Raw genomic sequence first — 13,868 nt, forward strand, 5'->3', positions numbered from 1 at the left:
CAGCATCCTAGTGCAGCAAACCCAGCAAACCCAGCCAGAGCAGCCGCAGCAACCCTCGAGGTACCGCCTCAGCCACAGCGCCGGTACGCAGCCCACTAACCTTAATTGAGTACGTCATCCTGTGACGACTCTGGCCCCGCCACAAGCATGTGAGTGCCTTCGGAAAAAAGATGGTGAGGTGAATGGATGGAGATCATCGCATGGAAACGGGTATTTCCTTTGTTGTGGTTCTTTTTTCCTTTTCAATCTTCATCCACCCACTGACTCGTTTTTTTCCCCTCACCTCTTGCATATTTGACTGAGCTCTCCACCGTCCGGTCTTTCATTAATCCTGGGCCCTCCAAACAGTTTTCTTTCCTCTTTACCGCCTATGATCCTCTGACGGAGCTACACCAGACATACATACATCACACCACCAATTCATTCTTATACTCGTTACACCTTCGGTTTTTTCTTTCATTCAGTAACTCGCACAAACTCAAACACATCCAACATGGGTGCCAGAGCAGGCTTCGGCCTCAAATTCCTGCAGTGGTTCTTCCGCGGCATACAGTTCTGCTGCAGCGCCATCATCCTCGCCATCTACTCCTACTTCCTCGCAACGCTACACAATCACAACCTCCCCATCGCCACCAGTCTGCGAGCCGTCGAGGGCATCTCCGGAGCTGCAACTTTATACACTCTTTTAGCACTGCTTATGCTGTGCTGCCTTGCTGGCCACACATTGTCCGCTTTCTTGGCCGTTGTGCTTGATATCGCCTTCATCGGCGCCTACATCTACGTTGCCATTGCCAACAAGAATGGCGCCAGCAGCTGCTCCGGCGTCCTCGATACGCCTTTTGGAAAAGGCCAATCATCAAGCACAGTAGATGGCGATAAAGGCTTCACCAAGCTGCCCAGCTTCCACACCGCCTGCAAACTGCAGAGTGCATCTCTGGCTGTTGCTATCATCGCAATGTAAGTGGCGGTTTCAATCACTAGCTGTCTCCCCTCTCCTCTCTAGAATACGAGGTCGAAGGCAAAAAAAAAAAAAACTAACACATCTTCTCTAGCATCTTCTTTGTCTTCTCCATCCTTATGGAGTTTGCTCTGACTCGCCACCACCAGAAGGAAAAGCGCTACGGCCCTAGCCCCCAGAACGACTACACCTCTGGCTTCGGCCGCCGCAAGACGGGTGGCTTCTTTGGACGCTTCTTCGGCCGCTCCAAGGGTGCTGATCCCATCGAAGAAGGCAATATGCTTCCCCAGCACACCCTGCCAGACCAGCTCAACAACGACGACAACGACAGCCCTTACAAGCACACCGACGGCTACAACAAGTACGAGTCTGGCTATGGCTACACCGGCGTCACCGGCCCCACCACAAACACGGCATACATGGGTGCTGGTGGCTATGTGGCTCCACACGGCGCGGCTGGCTATGGGCAGCAAAACCCCTACCACTACGACGATGGCGTGTATGACAGCTCTCACCATTTAGCCCATTAAGCCATTTATGAGTCGTACCATTAGTTTTATATTATCCCCCTGAAGGAAATTTATCCCGGAATGTCACATTACCTTGGTACTGATGGGCGACGAGCACGAAAGCAGAATTGCCTAAAGGAAAAAAAAAAAAAGAAAAGAAACAGAAAAAAACTGTAAAAAGACAAAGAAAATAAGACAGGAAGAGAAGCAGAAATTACTGTATGATTGTATGATTACAACTCAGAGGAAGAAGCAATACCCTTTTTTTATGCGTGATTAACGAGACATATGGACTGAGAGGAGGACTGTACAATCACATGGAACGAAATACTATCAACTGTTATCTAGAAATCGCCTCATAAACGGGCAGAGAAAAAACGCCGCAAAGGGTTATGACTCGTCACCTCGTATTAATAAGTAATATCATGTCAATGCAAATCTAAATTTGGAATAAGAATTAAGCATCGTGGCGGCTATTCGTTGAACTCGTAATACAAACATGCCCATCTCTGGAGGAACAACTCGCGGCAGCTTATTTTATAGTATATAAGATAGTTTCATTTAAACTCGCTCAGCTATAAAAAAAAAAGGAAAGGAAACAAACATTCATGTCCACGCTCCACAAAGCGAGCCCTACCTGTCCTTAAAACACCTGCCGTTTTTCTATCTACTAAGTTAATGCCGCAATGTATGCTGGTTCCTTTCATCCGCTTAATATCTCTCTCACAAACTTATAAGAATATACTTGTCATCGCTTTCCATCAACCCCAAGTCGACTCCCCATGATCCATCTCACTCATAGTGTCATCAGCATTGAGCATCAAATCAGTCCAGTTCAGGTCCACCTTTTCCAGCTCCCTCGAGAAAAAGTCCTGCTCTTCCCTCATCGCAATACGAATATCCGCCGCAATCTTCTCGGGGTATCTCCGCACATTCAGCCAGTGCGTCAAGCTCCGGAGCGCCTGCTCTAGGGGCAGCGCCGAGTCCACCTCGGCGTCGATGTCGCTACCTGCGAGCCACTCGTCGCGGAGCTCGGGCCGGCAGTGGAGATAGACAGCTGTGATGACGCGCATGTTGGACTGCCTCCACTTACGGCCACAGTACGGTACCTGGCCCTTGAAGAGCTTGAGCGTGTATAGTCGAAGCTCTGGCTGGGGTACCCGAAGGGACTTCTTAAGGATGGTGGATGATTTGTACTGCACGAGCAAGAGGTTGCGGTGCGCCTTGTTCTTGCAGATTTTTTGCATCACCCTGAGGTAGTTGATCAGGGAGAAGAAATTTCTCCTGGAGAAGTCGGTGATGGGCTCCAGCGGAAGAGAGCTAAGAGGTAAACCCATCTCGTCAACTTCTGGCCTCATTGGAACGGGGTCTTCTCCGTTGACTGCTATATCCTCCATCTGGTCCACTGCTGGTTCCTCCAGCTCTCGCTGTCTCCTAATTGGCGGTGGTGCTGCGTCATCTTCGCTGTCTTCTCGTTCTAGAATTCCGTCTTTGTTTTCCTCTTCACCGTGAGCGTTTTCTTCGTCTATTTCTTCCTCCTCGTTCTCAAGATCGCTCTCGGTCTTGTCCTTAAATTTCGACCGAATGTTGCAGAATTGGAAGAAACTACCCACATAGTAAGTAAGATGAAACATCGCCACAAGTGAATCTTATAGTAGACGGAGATTCTTACCTGTTTTCAACATGGTCCATCTTGCTGTCAACTACTTGTTGAATATCTTGATGTGCAAAGAGCTTGAGAACCAAGGGAAGATAGTTAGAGTCTAGTAAAAGTTGAGTCAAATATTCAAATTTGAGCACATCTGGATATTAAGACCGTTATTAGTTTAAAAGTTCTTGATAAATAGCATATAAGAGCACTTACGGGAGAGTCTGAGCCATTTGAGTAGGAGAAGAAGAATGGCTGTCATGGCCTTTGAAGTAATCTCTCGTGTCCGAGTAGCATCAATCTCTTCAGGGGTCGGCTCTCCTTCTTGGTCGGGTTGACTTTGCCCATCCATACCCCTCTGTGATCCAGGGCCGCCATTCATGCCAGGGTTATTGGCCCTACTGGTCATGCCTGCCATCTGATTCTGCTGCTGGGTCACAATAGCCGTGACATTAACAAGGATTGGACGAAGCAAAACAATCACGATGGACTGAAGATGAGGCAAGGCGTTGGCCTAGAAGAGAAGATTTTGGTGTTAGTTTTAGATCAGTAAGAAAGAGGATGAAAGGGGGGTGGCAGCCAAGGCATTCTTACATAAAAACGTTCCACCGCAAGGAGCCGTTGTTTGTCTCCCTCGCTCAGTTTCTCCGGATTAGGTCCCAAGTCAATCTCAGGACCTGGAGATGATCGTTCCTTCTTTTTCTTCTCCTTGTTATCTTCTACTCTCAGTTCGCGCAAGACTTCCTTCTCCTCCAGTGTGAGCTCGCTAAGGTCAAGGTCCTCAATATCATCGTTTTCATCATCCTCTCCGTCATCATCCGTTTCCCATCCGCGTTCAAACTTTAGGAATCGCTCTCGCTCTTCCCAGAGTTGACGGGTCGCTCGGGTCATCCTGACGCGTGAGGAGAATAGCTGCCCTGCCTCGAGGATGGATGCGGGAATATCGCTACCCTCCCATTTTCTAGAGACCAGAGGGTTGCCATATCCAGCGCCACCCTTCCCACCAGCACTGTTACTGGTGGCATCAAGAGGAGGATACATGAAGGGAAAGTTTTGGTTAGTTTGATAGTTTTGTTTCTTACCTCCCTTTCCACTAACGCCTGGGGATGGCGGAGGTGATGGAGCCGGGGTGGCAATATGCACCGGCTGATTGAGGATAGATGCTCCTCCCATTTGCGTGTTAGTCGGCTGTGTAATAATTCCATTGGAACCATTTCGGGTCATTATATTAGGGAGTGGTGGGAGAAGCGACGGGTTATCAGCCTCCAGAGGTATTAATGGCTGTGGTGGGACATAGGCAGGATATTTTGATGTAATTTCCTGGCGAAAGACGTGGTAGTCTAGGGGATTTGCCGTGATGGTGTCTTTGTTCTTGTCTCCAGTCAACTCGCTGGTGGCCTCCTTGATCCGGTCAAGGTCATCAGTGCCACCAAATACAAGGAGAATCGACTTCCAGAACAACAGAAATATCTATCTCAATTTGTTAGGGCATGTCCTGACCGCGTGCTACATAGGATCAGAAGAAGAAATTAAAGCTCAGGGACTTTACCTGAGTATGGGGCATAGTATTTTGCTCGTCCCATCTGAGTTTGGATATTGCCAGCATCAGAAAGTCAACCAGTGAGGGGTTCAATTCAACTAGTCATCTCATGTTAGCAGCGCTCGCTAGAAAAATCGACAGTTGGGGGAAGCAAAGTCGCAAATGTCTGTCTGTACATACGCAGTTTTCCATAGGTAGGAGACATTTCTTCAGGGTCGTTTAATGTCTCTTGAACAGCAATATACATAATTGTCAAGAGATTCATCAACTCATCTTGAGCATCTTGAGCGCTTGCCTGCTGAATATCACCAGACCTATCCACGTTAGACTGCATCCGAAGATTTCAAGCACTCGCGCCTCATACCAGTGAATCTCAAAGACGTTCCTCAACGCTTCCCAAACGACCGAGAGGCCGTCCAGTGACGTCAAACATGTGACTCCAGCCTTTATCGCTTGCAGCTGCGAGATGCTTGCAATGGATCGACTCGTCTCGTCCGTCGCGTGTGGCATTGCCGTATCTCCCCATCTACCCAGGACCAGGTACATAATCTTGCCAACCGAGGTCGCCCTCAGCGCCGCATCGTTTGACTGCACACCCGCAATGGCAGCTTGTATAAACTTTGCTCTTGTGTCGTGGTCTGCATCGTCCCAGCCCAGCTTGCCGCCCGACTCCTGGTTCCAGTGCCATTCAAAGGCCTTCTGCGCCGCGTTAAGACGCACCCACTGCCAAAACTGGTATACGAACCACTCGTCTATCTCTTCGGCATGTGGACCCATGTCTGTATAGACAAAGTCGTATGCCGCAGGCTCGGCAGAGTTGACTCCGGCCACGATGCGCCGCAGCTGCATTAGGGAGAGAGAGTCGGTGGGAGCATGTTGCGGTATGGGTGCTCCACGATTCATATTATTGTTATTAATATTATTGCTGTTGCTTGGGGTCGAAGCGGTAGGCACTGTCGAGTTGTAGCCTGCACCACCGCCCTGCGCAGCGTTCGGATATCGTTGCGATTGTTGTTGGGACTGTTGAAGGGGGACTCTGGCTGACGAAAGTGGCGGCAGCGTTGGAGCTGGAGATGGCTCCGCCGAGTCGTCAATCGCGGAGTCATCTGGCGAGAACTCGATGGGCTCTTGTGTCGCGTCGTTGGAAGCCTCGTTAGTGGCCCCCTGGGCCGTTTTCGCTGAAGACCACAGACTATTCATCGTGAGGTGGGCTTTCGATGGGACGTGGCGGTTTCTCGATCTGTGCAGCGCATTGCGGGGTCCCGCCAAAGATTCTTCTCCAAGTAGGGATTGGTTAATCCATGAGGACTGTGATATACAGTTACCAGAATGCAAAATAGAAAGATGCTCGCTGGGCAGATGCTATCGTGTGTTGATGCCGGTCATGTGCAAATGACGATGATGTGCTGCAGCTCCAGGATCAGATGGCTTTGGAGCTTTCTGATAAGGTGGTGCTTAACTGGAGGGGCGCTTGTTTGGAGCTCTCAGCGCAACGCCAATTGGCTGGGCGACCCCTCATGTCCCCCGAGGTACTGCGGTACTGCTTGCTGAGACTGGGCGGGCCCGCGCTACAACAACACATGGCGAAATGTCCCATGGTTTGCTGTATAGCGCTCACATAGGTTGTCCAAGGATATCTTATAATATCAGCTAGGGAAAGAATCGGCTAGGGAAAAGCCTCATAACTTGATAGTGATTGAAAATATGTACCAATTATTTTTATGTGCACTACTTATATATACAAGTGTTTCGCTCCTCTTACTCTTCTGCATCAGACATGTCCTCGTCCGATTCACCGCCAGCCTCATCACCTCCCCCTTTCTCAGTCTTCTTCTTCGCCCGCCTTCTCAACTTTTTCAGCCGATTCATTCTCTTCTTCTTATCCTTGACATGCTCCTCCTTCTCAGCCATCTTCTGCTTCGCCGCTTCCTCAGCCTGCGCCTTTGCCCTCGCCTTGATCCTCATCGCGGTTCTACGCTTCTTCCCCGGCCGTTTCCTCTTCGTTGGCTGGTCATCCTCGACATGAGCCACGGCTTCTCCTTCTCGTCTGCCAGCTTTCCGGGTTACTTTGATGTTTGTGACTCTCCAGGGGAGCTCAAGGCCCCACGCCCTCACTTTCGATCGCTCAATGACGTCTTCGCCGCTCACGGCTGCCATCTCATATTGCTGCTTCTTCTCAGGCGACAAATCCGTGACCAGGTAGTATGATAATGGCCGCCCCCTAATCATTTTGCCTTCTACGACTCTGTTCGTATTTTCAAGAACAACTTGCGGCGCCGGACCAGCCGCGCTGAATAGCCGGAAAGCATAAACCTCATCCTCGTCTTCTTTGGCTGGAGAACCCTCAGCAGGTGTCTTTGGCTCACTTTCTTCATCGGAACTGAGCTCTTCATCTTCCTTCTTTACATGCATCTGAGGTTTTGTGACAATTGGCAGGGTAATCTGGGGCTTCGGTGCACGGAAAGCACTCTCATCTAGCCCAAGGGACTTGGCGATTTGCGCATTGAGCCGTGCCTCCAGCTCGGCATCTGCTTCGCTCTCACTCCATGAGGACTCATCTGATGCCTGCAGGTCTTCTCGGCGAACTCTATTTGACTAATTAGCCTCAAAACATCTAAAATAGGCAAGTAGTCAAGCGGCAGGAGGAGAGAGAAGAAAGCAGCTCATACCTCTTCGCATCGGGGACCTCAAACATGGTGGCTTGTTTCCAGTATGTCAAGGCAAAAGTTTTTTTTCCTTTCCGTCTAATCCCGAGTCTGCTAAATTTAGACGTGCTCAATCGACTGATATAAGATACGAAGATCCAAAAATAAAATGAGATGAAACAAATAGGTATAATTCAATTAGCCTCCCGCCTCGGCAAAATGTCAACGCCTTAATTAAATGCAAACCAACGTAAAACGAGGCTGCAGATGGAAATATGTCGCTGTCCTTGAATGTTGGCTTATCTTATCAAGCTTGGGTGCCGTGTACCCAGGTACCTTGTACGCTGCCATGTAAAGTACAGCCTTCAGCGTACCTTGTACGGAGTACTAAGACCCACACACAAAGACACCACACCTATATCAATACCTCGCATCGCTGTACTTCGTATATGGCAGCAATTAAGCACTCCACGCAGCATTCTGTACACATCCAACTTCTTTCGTATCTATGTTTAGATTCAGCTCCAATCTTTCTGGGACCTGGATCAAGACCCCGTAATTCTCCCCAACAGTCACAAAAACAGGAAACAGTCAGCAAGACTCCCAGCTTACAAGGGAATGTGGCCAGGAATACTCATCTTTGGCCCCCACGCCCGGAAACCAACGTAGGAGCAGCAAAAAAAAAGAGAAGAGAACTTTGACATAATCCGTTTTTTAATCTATTTTGAATTTATCCTCTCCAATACCATGCCGTCGCTCGAAAGGAGTAAGCAACTGAGCCTTGCCAGTTCTGCATGCTACGCAACACACATGTTTATATTAGCCTAGGGTCACATCTCATGCAGCCCTGCATAGAGCGTGCAGTAGTAGACAATTCACGCAAATTAACCAAGGTACAGAATAGAGAGAGGCTTTTTTGGGGTGGCTTTATTGCTCTTTCTCTTTTCCCCCTGATTTAACCAAGGTGCTTGATGACTGCAATCACTTCGAATAATGCATCACATAATTTGTCATTCGACAAAAGTGCCGTTGGCAGGTATCTCGTGTACAACCTATTGTCGCCCAATCAAAATTCCTCAAGAAAAGTGCTCATCTCGCTAACAGAAAAAGAAACAATCAAAATCAACTATCAGCCCATCTCAACTCGCCATCATGGTATCTTAGTATTGTCAAGTACCTGAACCAAAGCTTTGTACCAATGGACCCAATAACCAAGTTTGACCTTAACACCATAACAGATTAATCATATTTTTAGCCACCTTTCCAACCAACTGCCCATCCAAAATCCAAATGTTTGCCTAAATATTCAAATATATATACACACATGCACCTACACAAACACTTAACACGCATGTGTATCTGTGTATCTGTATATATGTGTATGTATATATGCACATATGTACATAGGTAAGCATAGATAAATCCGTGAAAGAAAGCCTCCGTAGCATTTGTTGCCTATTTGCGCCTCAGAATCAAAGTGTCATTGCACATATGTCCCAGTCCATCCTGAATAAATATAGATCCCTAGTAATTTACAGCCAAAAGAATCGAGAAGTAAAAACAAATAATACTCCATAGTAACCAGCCGAAACCGCCTCACACCTAATCATCATGCTGCAAGTTCCTAGCTTGCAGTCCATGAATAATTATGCATGGGCTCAAACGACCCGCGAGATTCAGGTTTCGCCGAAGATCCAGTTGTTGCTCCCGCCTTATAGGAGTCGTGGGAGAATGGATATGGTCTCGCATCAGTTGTGGTATAAGCTGTAGTGGAGCTATTCTCGCCGGCGACTGTGGTAGACCAGGCTTGTGATGATGGATAGTATTCCCTTGAAGAGGTTGATCCTTGCGTCGTAGATCCGTACCGGTACTCGGGAGATTCGCTGTTGTTTACGGAGTTGGTAGCATGAACAGACTGCTGGCCACTGTGTCTTGGACTCTTGTTTGGTCGGCCGTTCTCAACGTATCTTGGGATGCTCAAAGCGCTATCCTGACCGCTCACTGCTGGTGTGCTGGTTGACAACTGAGATCCGGAAGTTTGTTGTTGTACATAAGTATACTGACCACGAGCAGATGGCTGCTGCTCAAGTGGCAAGGATGATATCGTTGACTGAAGTGGCAGCTCCTGGGGATCCGAGGCAAAGGTCGACGCGGTAGGCATGGAAACTTTAGAATACGTATCGGCACCCATAGTCGCCGTTGAGTAGCTTCCTGGGCCAGACGAGGCGACTTGAGAGATAGAAGTGTTGCTGCTACTAGCACTCCAAGTTGGATATGGGCTTGAAATTCTGTTAGCTCACTCGGGCGATAAGCCAGTCGCGTTTTAGAACTTACTTAGTAGGTCTCATTGAACCCAGCTGTCCACTTCCGGGTACTTTGGGAGCGCTAAAGGTAAAGTTCGAGCGTGGTACTTGTAAATCCACACTTCTCTTGAGCTCCTGTGGCTTTACACTTAATGCGCCAGCGACAACTCCCAGGCCTGTTTCTACCAAGGCTTGGCCCCTTGAGCCAGCGCTTGACCCCAGCAGAGGAATCTCTCTGCGGGCTTGGAAATTGCGCGGGCTGCGGCCGCGCACTACAACTGGGGCAGTGGTGGATTCTGTCAAGACAACCTTGGAGTTGTCAGACAAGGTTCCAAACACTTTAAGGTGAAGCACAAAGTGCTGTTGAAGCTCCTTTCGTCGACCGTTGTTTGCAGTAGCACTGTTACCTAAAGTCAGATCTTTGTTCAAAGATGAAAAAATGAGGGAAACAGGGCTTCGGTGAGAAGTTAGGAGGCAAATAAACATACATCCTAAACTGGAGTCGACGCCAACCAATAGGATAGACAGCATAGTCTCCTTCAGGCTCAGATCCATCATCTTGGAAAGGAATCAAAGGAAGTGCGGCAGGTTCTTGATCCGGGCTTTGGTTAATTTCAGGGGCATTAGGTGGAGGAGTTTTCCATGGAATGACGATAAGGCGGACGGGATTGCCATCAACAGATTCAATAGCAGATATGGCGACCTCCATGCTTGTCACCAGAAGGGTCTCGTTGCTCTCGTTGACAACAGAGAGTTGCCCTCTGGGGGTGATCAAAGAACCACTAATTTGGAACAGGTTCCTTCGGTAGCAGGTTAACTCGGGCTGTAAGGAAGTTCCGTCGCTGGCAGTCGATGGCATCTCAGAAAGAAAGAACATGCCATGAAGCTGGGCGGATAGTTCTAGTTGCTGCATTCGGCCTTGTTGATCCACAATGGTATGCTTATCCTGGGTTCGCCGAAAAGCCAACAATTTGTGATCTTGATTCACTGTCAATCGAGAGCCGTCATCCCGCAAGTCCTGAACGATTTCCTGATATGCGGCCGGTTCAGTTTGCGAGAAGGGCCTCTTGAGGCTGGGGTAGCTATGCTGAGCGGACAGGCTCGATTGGGAGTGGCGGTCATACGCAACAGAATCTTCTTGAGGATACCGTCCATAGGGGTAGGACTGGTCATGGCCACTGCGAGGACGCCCTGGAAGAGGGGACGCCGAAGCTGAGCTATGAAACCCAGAGTCCATTGTTGCTGTGCCGATCCTGTTGGCCAAGTGAGCGGAACCGTTGTAGGTGGACCAGAAATTCGAATGGGCAGGCTCTCCTCTGAGGTCTGACATGGTTACTGGATATGCCGTTGCTGTCATCATGAGCGCATATCCCTCTTTGCTTTTACGCTCGCCGAGGAAACCGTAATGAGTCTTGCTACGCTGAATGATAGAGCTCAGGGGCTGATGTCGCGGTGGATGAAGGATCAAGTGAGTGAGATGGCTCTTGATAGTTCGCCACTCGAGAGCAAACTGCTTCACAACTCCTTCAAAGAGAGACAGGTGTACAGCGATAGATTTGAATGAAGGATGAAGGATGAAGTTGAGAAGAGAACAGGATATAAAGGATGATAAACAAGAGGCAGATCCATATATGAATAATAGATTGACGGCAGATGATGGAGGGGAGTGGTTGGTAGATTTAAAAGGCCCGGCACTGGACCGGGAGTGGGATATCGATCCTATTATTACTCACAACCGAGTATATGTATGGATGGATGTATGCGTGCGTGTGTGTGCGCGCATGTGTGTGTCTATAAAAACAGCTCTCGATGGGCAGAGCGGGCTTGCGGGCAGGCACTTCCGGTGAGGGCCGCCGCCTTGCACCCCAGTACGGGACCTAATATGGCCTTCTCTCTACGGAGAGGCCCCAGGGACGCTGGTCCACTCCGGACTAAGACCCATGCTCTCTTCACAAGCAAAAGGACTCGAGTGAGGCTAAGTGGGATAATGATTCGGACTCTTTGACACAAGCGCCAGCCAGGCGCAGTGGACTTGCAAGAAAATAGCCCATTAAGTACCCATGCATGCAACCATTCTTGGAAGGAGGACGGGGGGGGTATGTCGCGGCAATGAGAGGGGTCAAACTCGGATCTCGTTCATCAGACGCTTGAAGGGGATCCCCGGGATTCCCTGCAAGTCTTTGGACTGACGTCCGGTGGGCAAGCAGTGCATGCCTGAAATTCATGCTAGAAAGCACAAGCATCGTCGTCGGCCTTTTTTACCCATTTCATTCGTTTATCATATCCAGGGGGTGTGTGGGTGGGTATTTTTGATTTTTTTTTGGTCTTTGGTTCCTTTGCTTTGATGCCTCATTATTACCTGTTTATGCAGCCTCTGATCTCTTTCTTTTTTTGCTTTGTTCCTCTGTCAAGAGATGAGGCCCGAGAAGTGGGTAGAATACTGATCGCTTTTTGTAACCCTTCTCCTCTTTGTAATCGCTGATGGGCCGTATCTCCGTGCGACGCGAGACATGCGCAAAACTCTTGTCGAGTGGCGTTCCAAACCAATCTCCCAATGCGCCCGAGGACACAATACACAAGTTAGGTCATATTAGCGGAGGGCCATGAGAGGAAATTAAGAACAAAGGCCGAAAAAAAAGGCCGAGCGATGATTCTACCGTTGATCAAAAGCCAAGCTTGATTCTCCCTTATTTCGAGATAAAAGTGCCTGTTTCATAGTACACGCCCCCTTCTTCCTGACAGTGTCCGTTCTATTTTGCTAAAGGTACGAAATACAGCAAAAAAAAAAAAAGACAAACCTGTAGGCGCATTCGGGGGCTTTTTGTTGATGGTCCATGCTAACCCTGCTAGCACTCGATGGCATGTATCGTGGTAGTAATTCGCGTGTTATTGTAACGTGTGGTAGGTATTGCATGTACGGAGTAAACGTGGGCGCCCATCAATCTCACCAGTACGCGTTCAGAGCGTCCTTCGTATGAGATTTCTCTCTTCCTCTACTACTACTACCCAAAAAAGGCCCACTAGCCTTTGCATATACCGAGTGGTGGGCGTGGAGACGGTTCTGCCGAGACGTGCACCAGGGGTGCTGATGACCGGCGCAGCGACCTGTATACTGTACACGGTCGTTACCCGGCTCGGCATGGTAGAAAAGCTAAGTTGACGAGCTAGGGTCTCGTCGAGAGCGCCCTGCTCATCTCAAAAGACGAGATTCTCATAAGCCGCTGAAGGATGCGCTCCGGAACCTAGCGAACCAGTATTGGTGCTTGTGCAGTCAGAGGCAGAATACTCCGAAGCCAAGGTTAATCCGGGTTAATTGAGTGGTTTCTAGAAGACGCTGGTGGAGGCGGGCGAGTAAGACGCAAAATGTCTCTCATTGACTAGGGATCACGGCGCTGCTCCTTGCTTCGTACAGAGAGTACTTCACGGACAACCACCGGTCTCGAGCCAAGACGCAGACAGCCATGTGCAAAGACAAGAGAGGACTACTCCGCAATATTAAAATGCGACCAGGTAGGGCAGCCGCGCGAGAAGTTAAGACGAGGCAAGACAGGACAGGACAAGACAAGACAAGAGGCCGGTCTAAGGAGCCACTTGCAGGGGTGCTAGTGGAGGCGTCTCTCAACGAGGATCCCTGACCAGAGGGGAGAAGGTATAGCACAAGTACAAGAGTGGCGCGGTCCAGAGGACAGTAGCAATAATAAGCTACAGGGACCTCCAAATAAGCTATGTACTGCTCATGATGATAAGTGTGTATATACCTACTCACAAGCGATGGCCAAAATAAACGGGACCGCAAGAAGGATCCTACACCTCTGTCCTTGTTCTCGTTTATACAAGTAGAAGATAGCGGCAGGGGAAGAGACAGGTAGCTGTAGTTAAGAAGACGGTGATTAAGTAGGAAGAGAAATGAGAGAGACTGAGAGACTGAGAGACTCACTATATTCGCAAGGCTCTCAGGCTCAGTTCCTAATCTGTCTACCGCTTGACTAGTACATGTACCTAACGCATCTTTCCATTGTACTCGTTTGTACGCTGGCTTCAAGAGTATACGCTAGCACTGATTGTGCTTACCTTAAAAAAGATGCGAGAAGCGGGCTTGAAATCGGCCGATTGGCAGCATGGAGGTGGTGGGTAAAGGTGGTGGATAGCCCCTCTGCGTATTATCCGCGAAAGATCACTGCGTCTTGGTCTCTCGCAGTTATTGGCGCTTTACTTGTACACCAAACGTGGGAAAAGCAAACTCAAATAAAAGGGCTGTAGCGAGG

The 13,868-nt window shown here is 49.0% G+C and overlaps 4 protein-coding genes across 4 annotated transcripts; 1 reads left to right on the forward strand and 3 right to left on the reverse strand.

The window, feature by feature from the left end:
- Positions 1-56: 56 nt before the first annotated feature.
- On the forward strand, positions 57-1,858 carry GGI43DRAFT_29244 (uncharacterized protein). Its single transcript, XM_083201409.1, has 2 exons — positions 57-957; positions 1,053-1,858. The coding sequence occupies exons 1-2, from the start codon at positions 494-496 to the stop codon at positions 1,486-1,488; spliced, it is 900 nt and encodes a 299-aa protein (XP_083066518.1). The 5' UTR covers positions 57-493; the 3' UTR covers positions 1,489-1,858.
- Positions 1,855-5,965, reverse strand: GGI43DRAFT_29145 (FAR11/STRIP family protein). Its single transcript, XM_083201396.1, has 7 exons — positions 5,020-5,965; positions 4,836-4,969; positions 4,665-4,753; positions 3,710-4,585; positions 3,332-3,629; positions 3,140-3,269; positions 1,855-3,072 (listed from the first exon to the last, which is right to left on the reverse strand). Exons 1-7 carry the CDS (start codon positions 5,853-5,855, stop codon positions 2,229-2,231), a joined length of 3,207 nt encoding a protein of 1,068 aa, XP_083066519.1. The 5' UTR covers positions 5,856-5,965; the 3' UTR covers positions 1,855-2,228.
- A 290-nt stretch (positions 5,966-6,255) lies between these two features.
- Positions 6,256-7,462, reverse strand: GGI43DRAFT_29436 (DUF2011 domain-containing protein). The gene is made up of 2 exons (XM_083201421.1): positions 7,325-7,462; positions 6,256-7,242 (listed from the first exon to the last, which is right to left on the reverse strand). The coding sequence occupies exons 1-2, from the start codon at positions 7,348-7,350 to the stop codon at positions 6,414-6,416; spliced, it is 855 nt and encodes a 284-aa protein (XP_083066520.1). The 5' UTR covers positions 7,351-7,462; the 3' UTR covers positions 6,256-6,413.
- A 1,462-nt stretch (positions 7,463-8,924) lies between these two features.
- Positions 8,925-10,933, reverse strand: GGI43DRAFT_378876 (NDT80/PhoG-like DNA-binding family protein; the record flags this gene model as incomplete). Its single annotated transcript, XM_083202755.1, has 3 exons — positions 8,925-9,579; positions 9,635-10,003; positions 10,092-10,933. 3 exons carry the CDS (start codon positions 10,931-10,933, stop codon positions 8,925-8,927), a joined length of 1,866 nt encoding a protein of 621 aa, XP_083066521.1.
- Between the last annotated feature and the right edge of the window lie 2,935 nt (positions 10,934-13,868).

This window comes from Trichoderma evansii (assembly GCF_050947405.1).
Source record: "Trichoderma evansii strain SZMC 28006 chromosome Unknown GGI43scaffold_1, whole genome shotgun sequence".
Taxonomy (NCBI): domain Eukaryota; kingdom Fungi; phylum Ascomycota; class Sordariomycetes; order Hypocreales; family Hypocreaceae; genus Trichoderma; species Trichoderma evansii.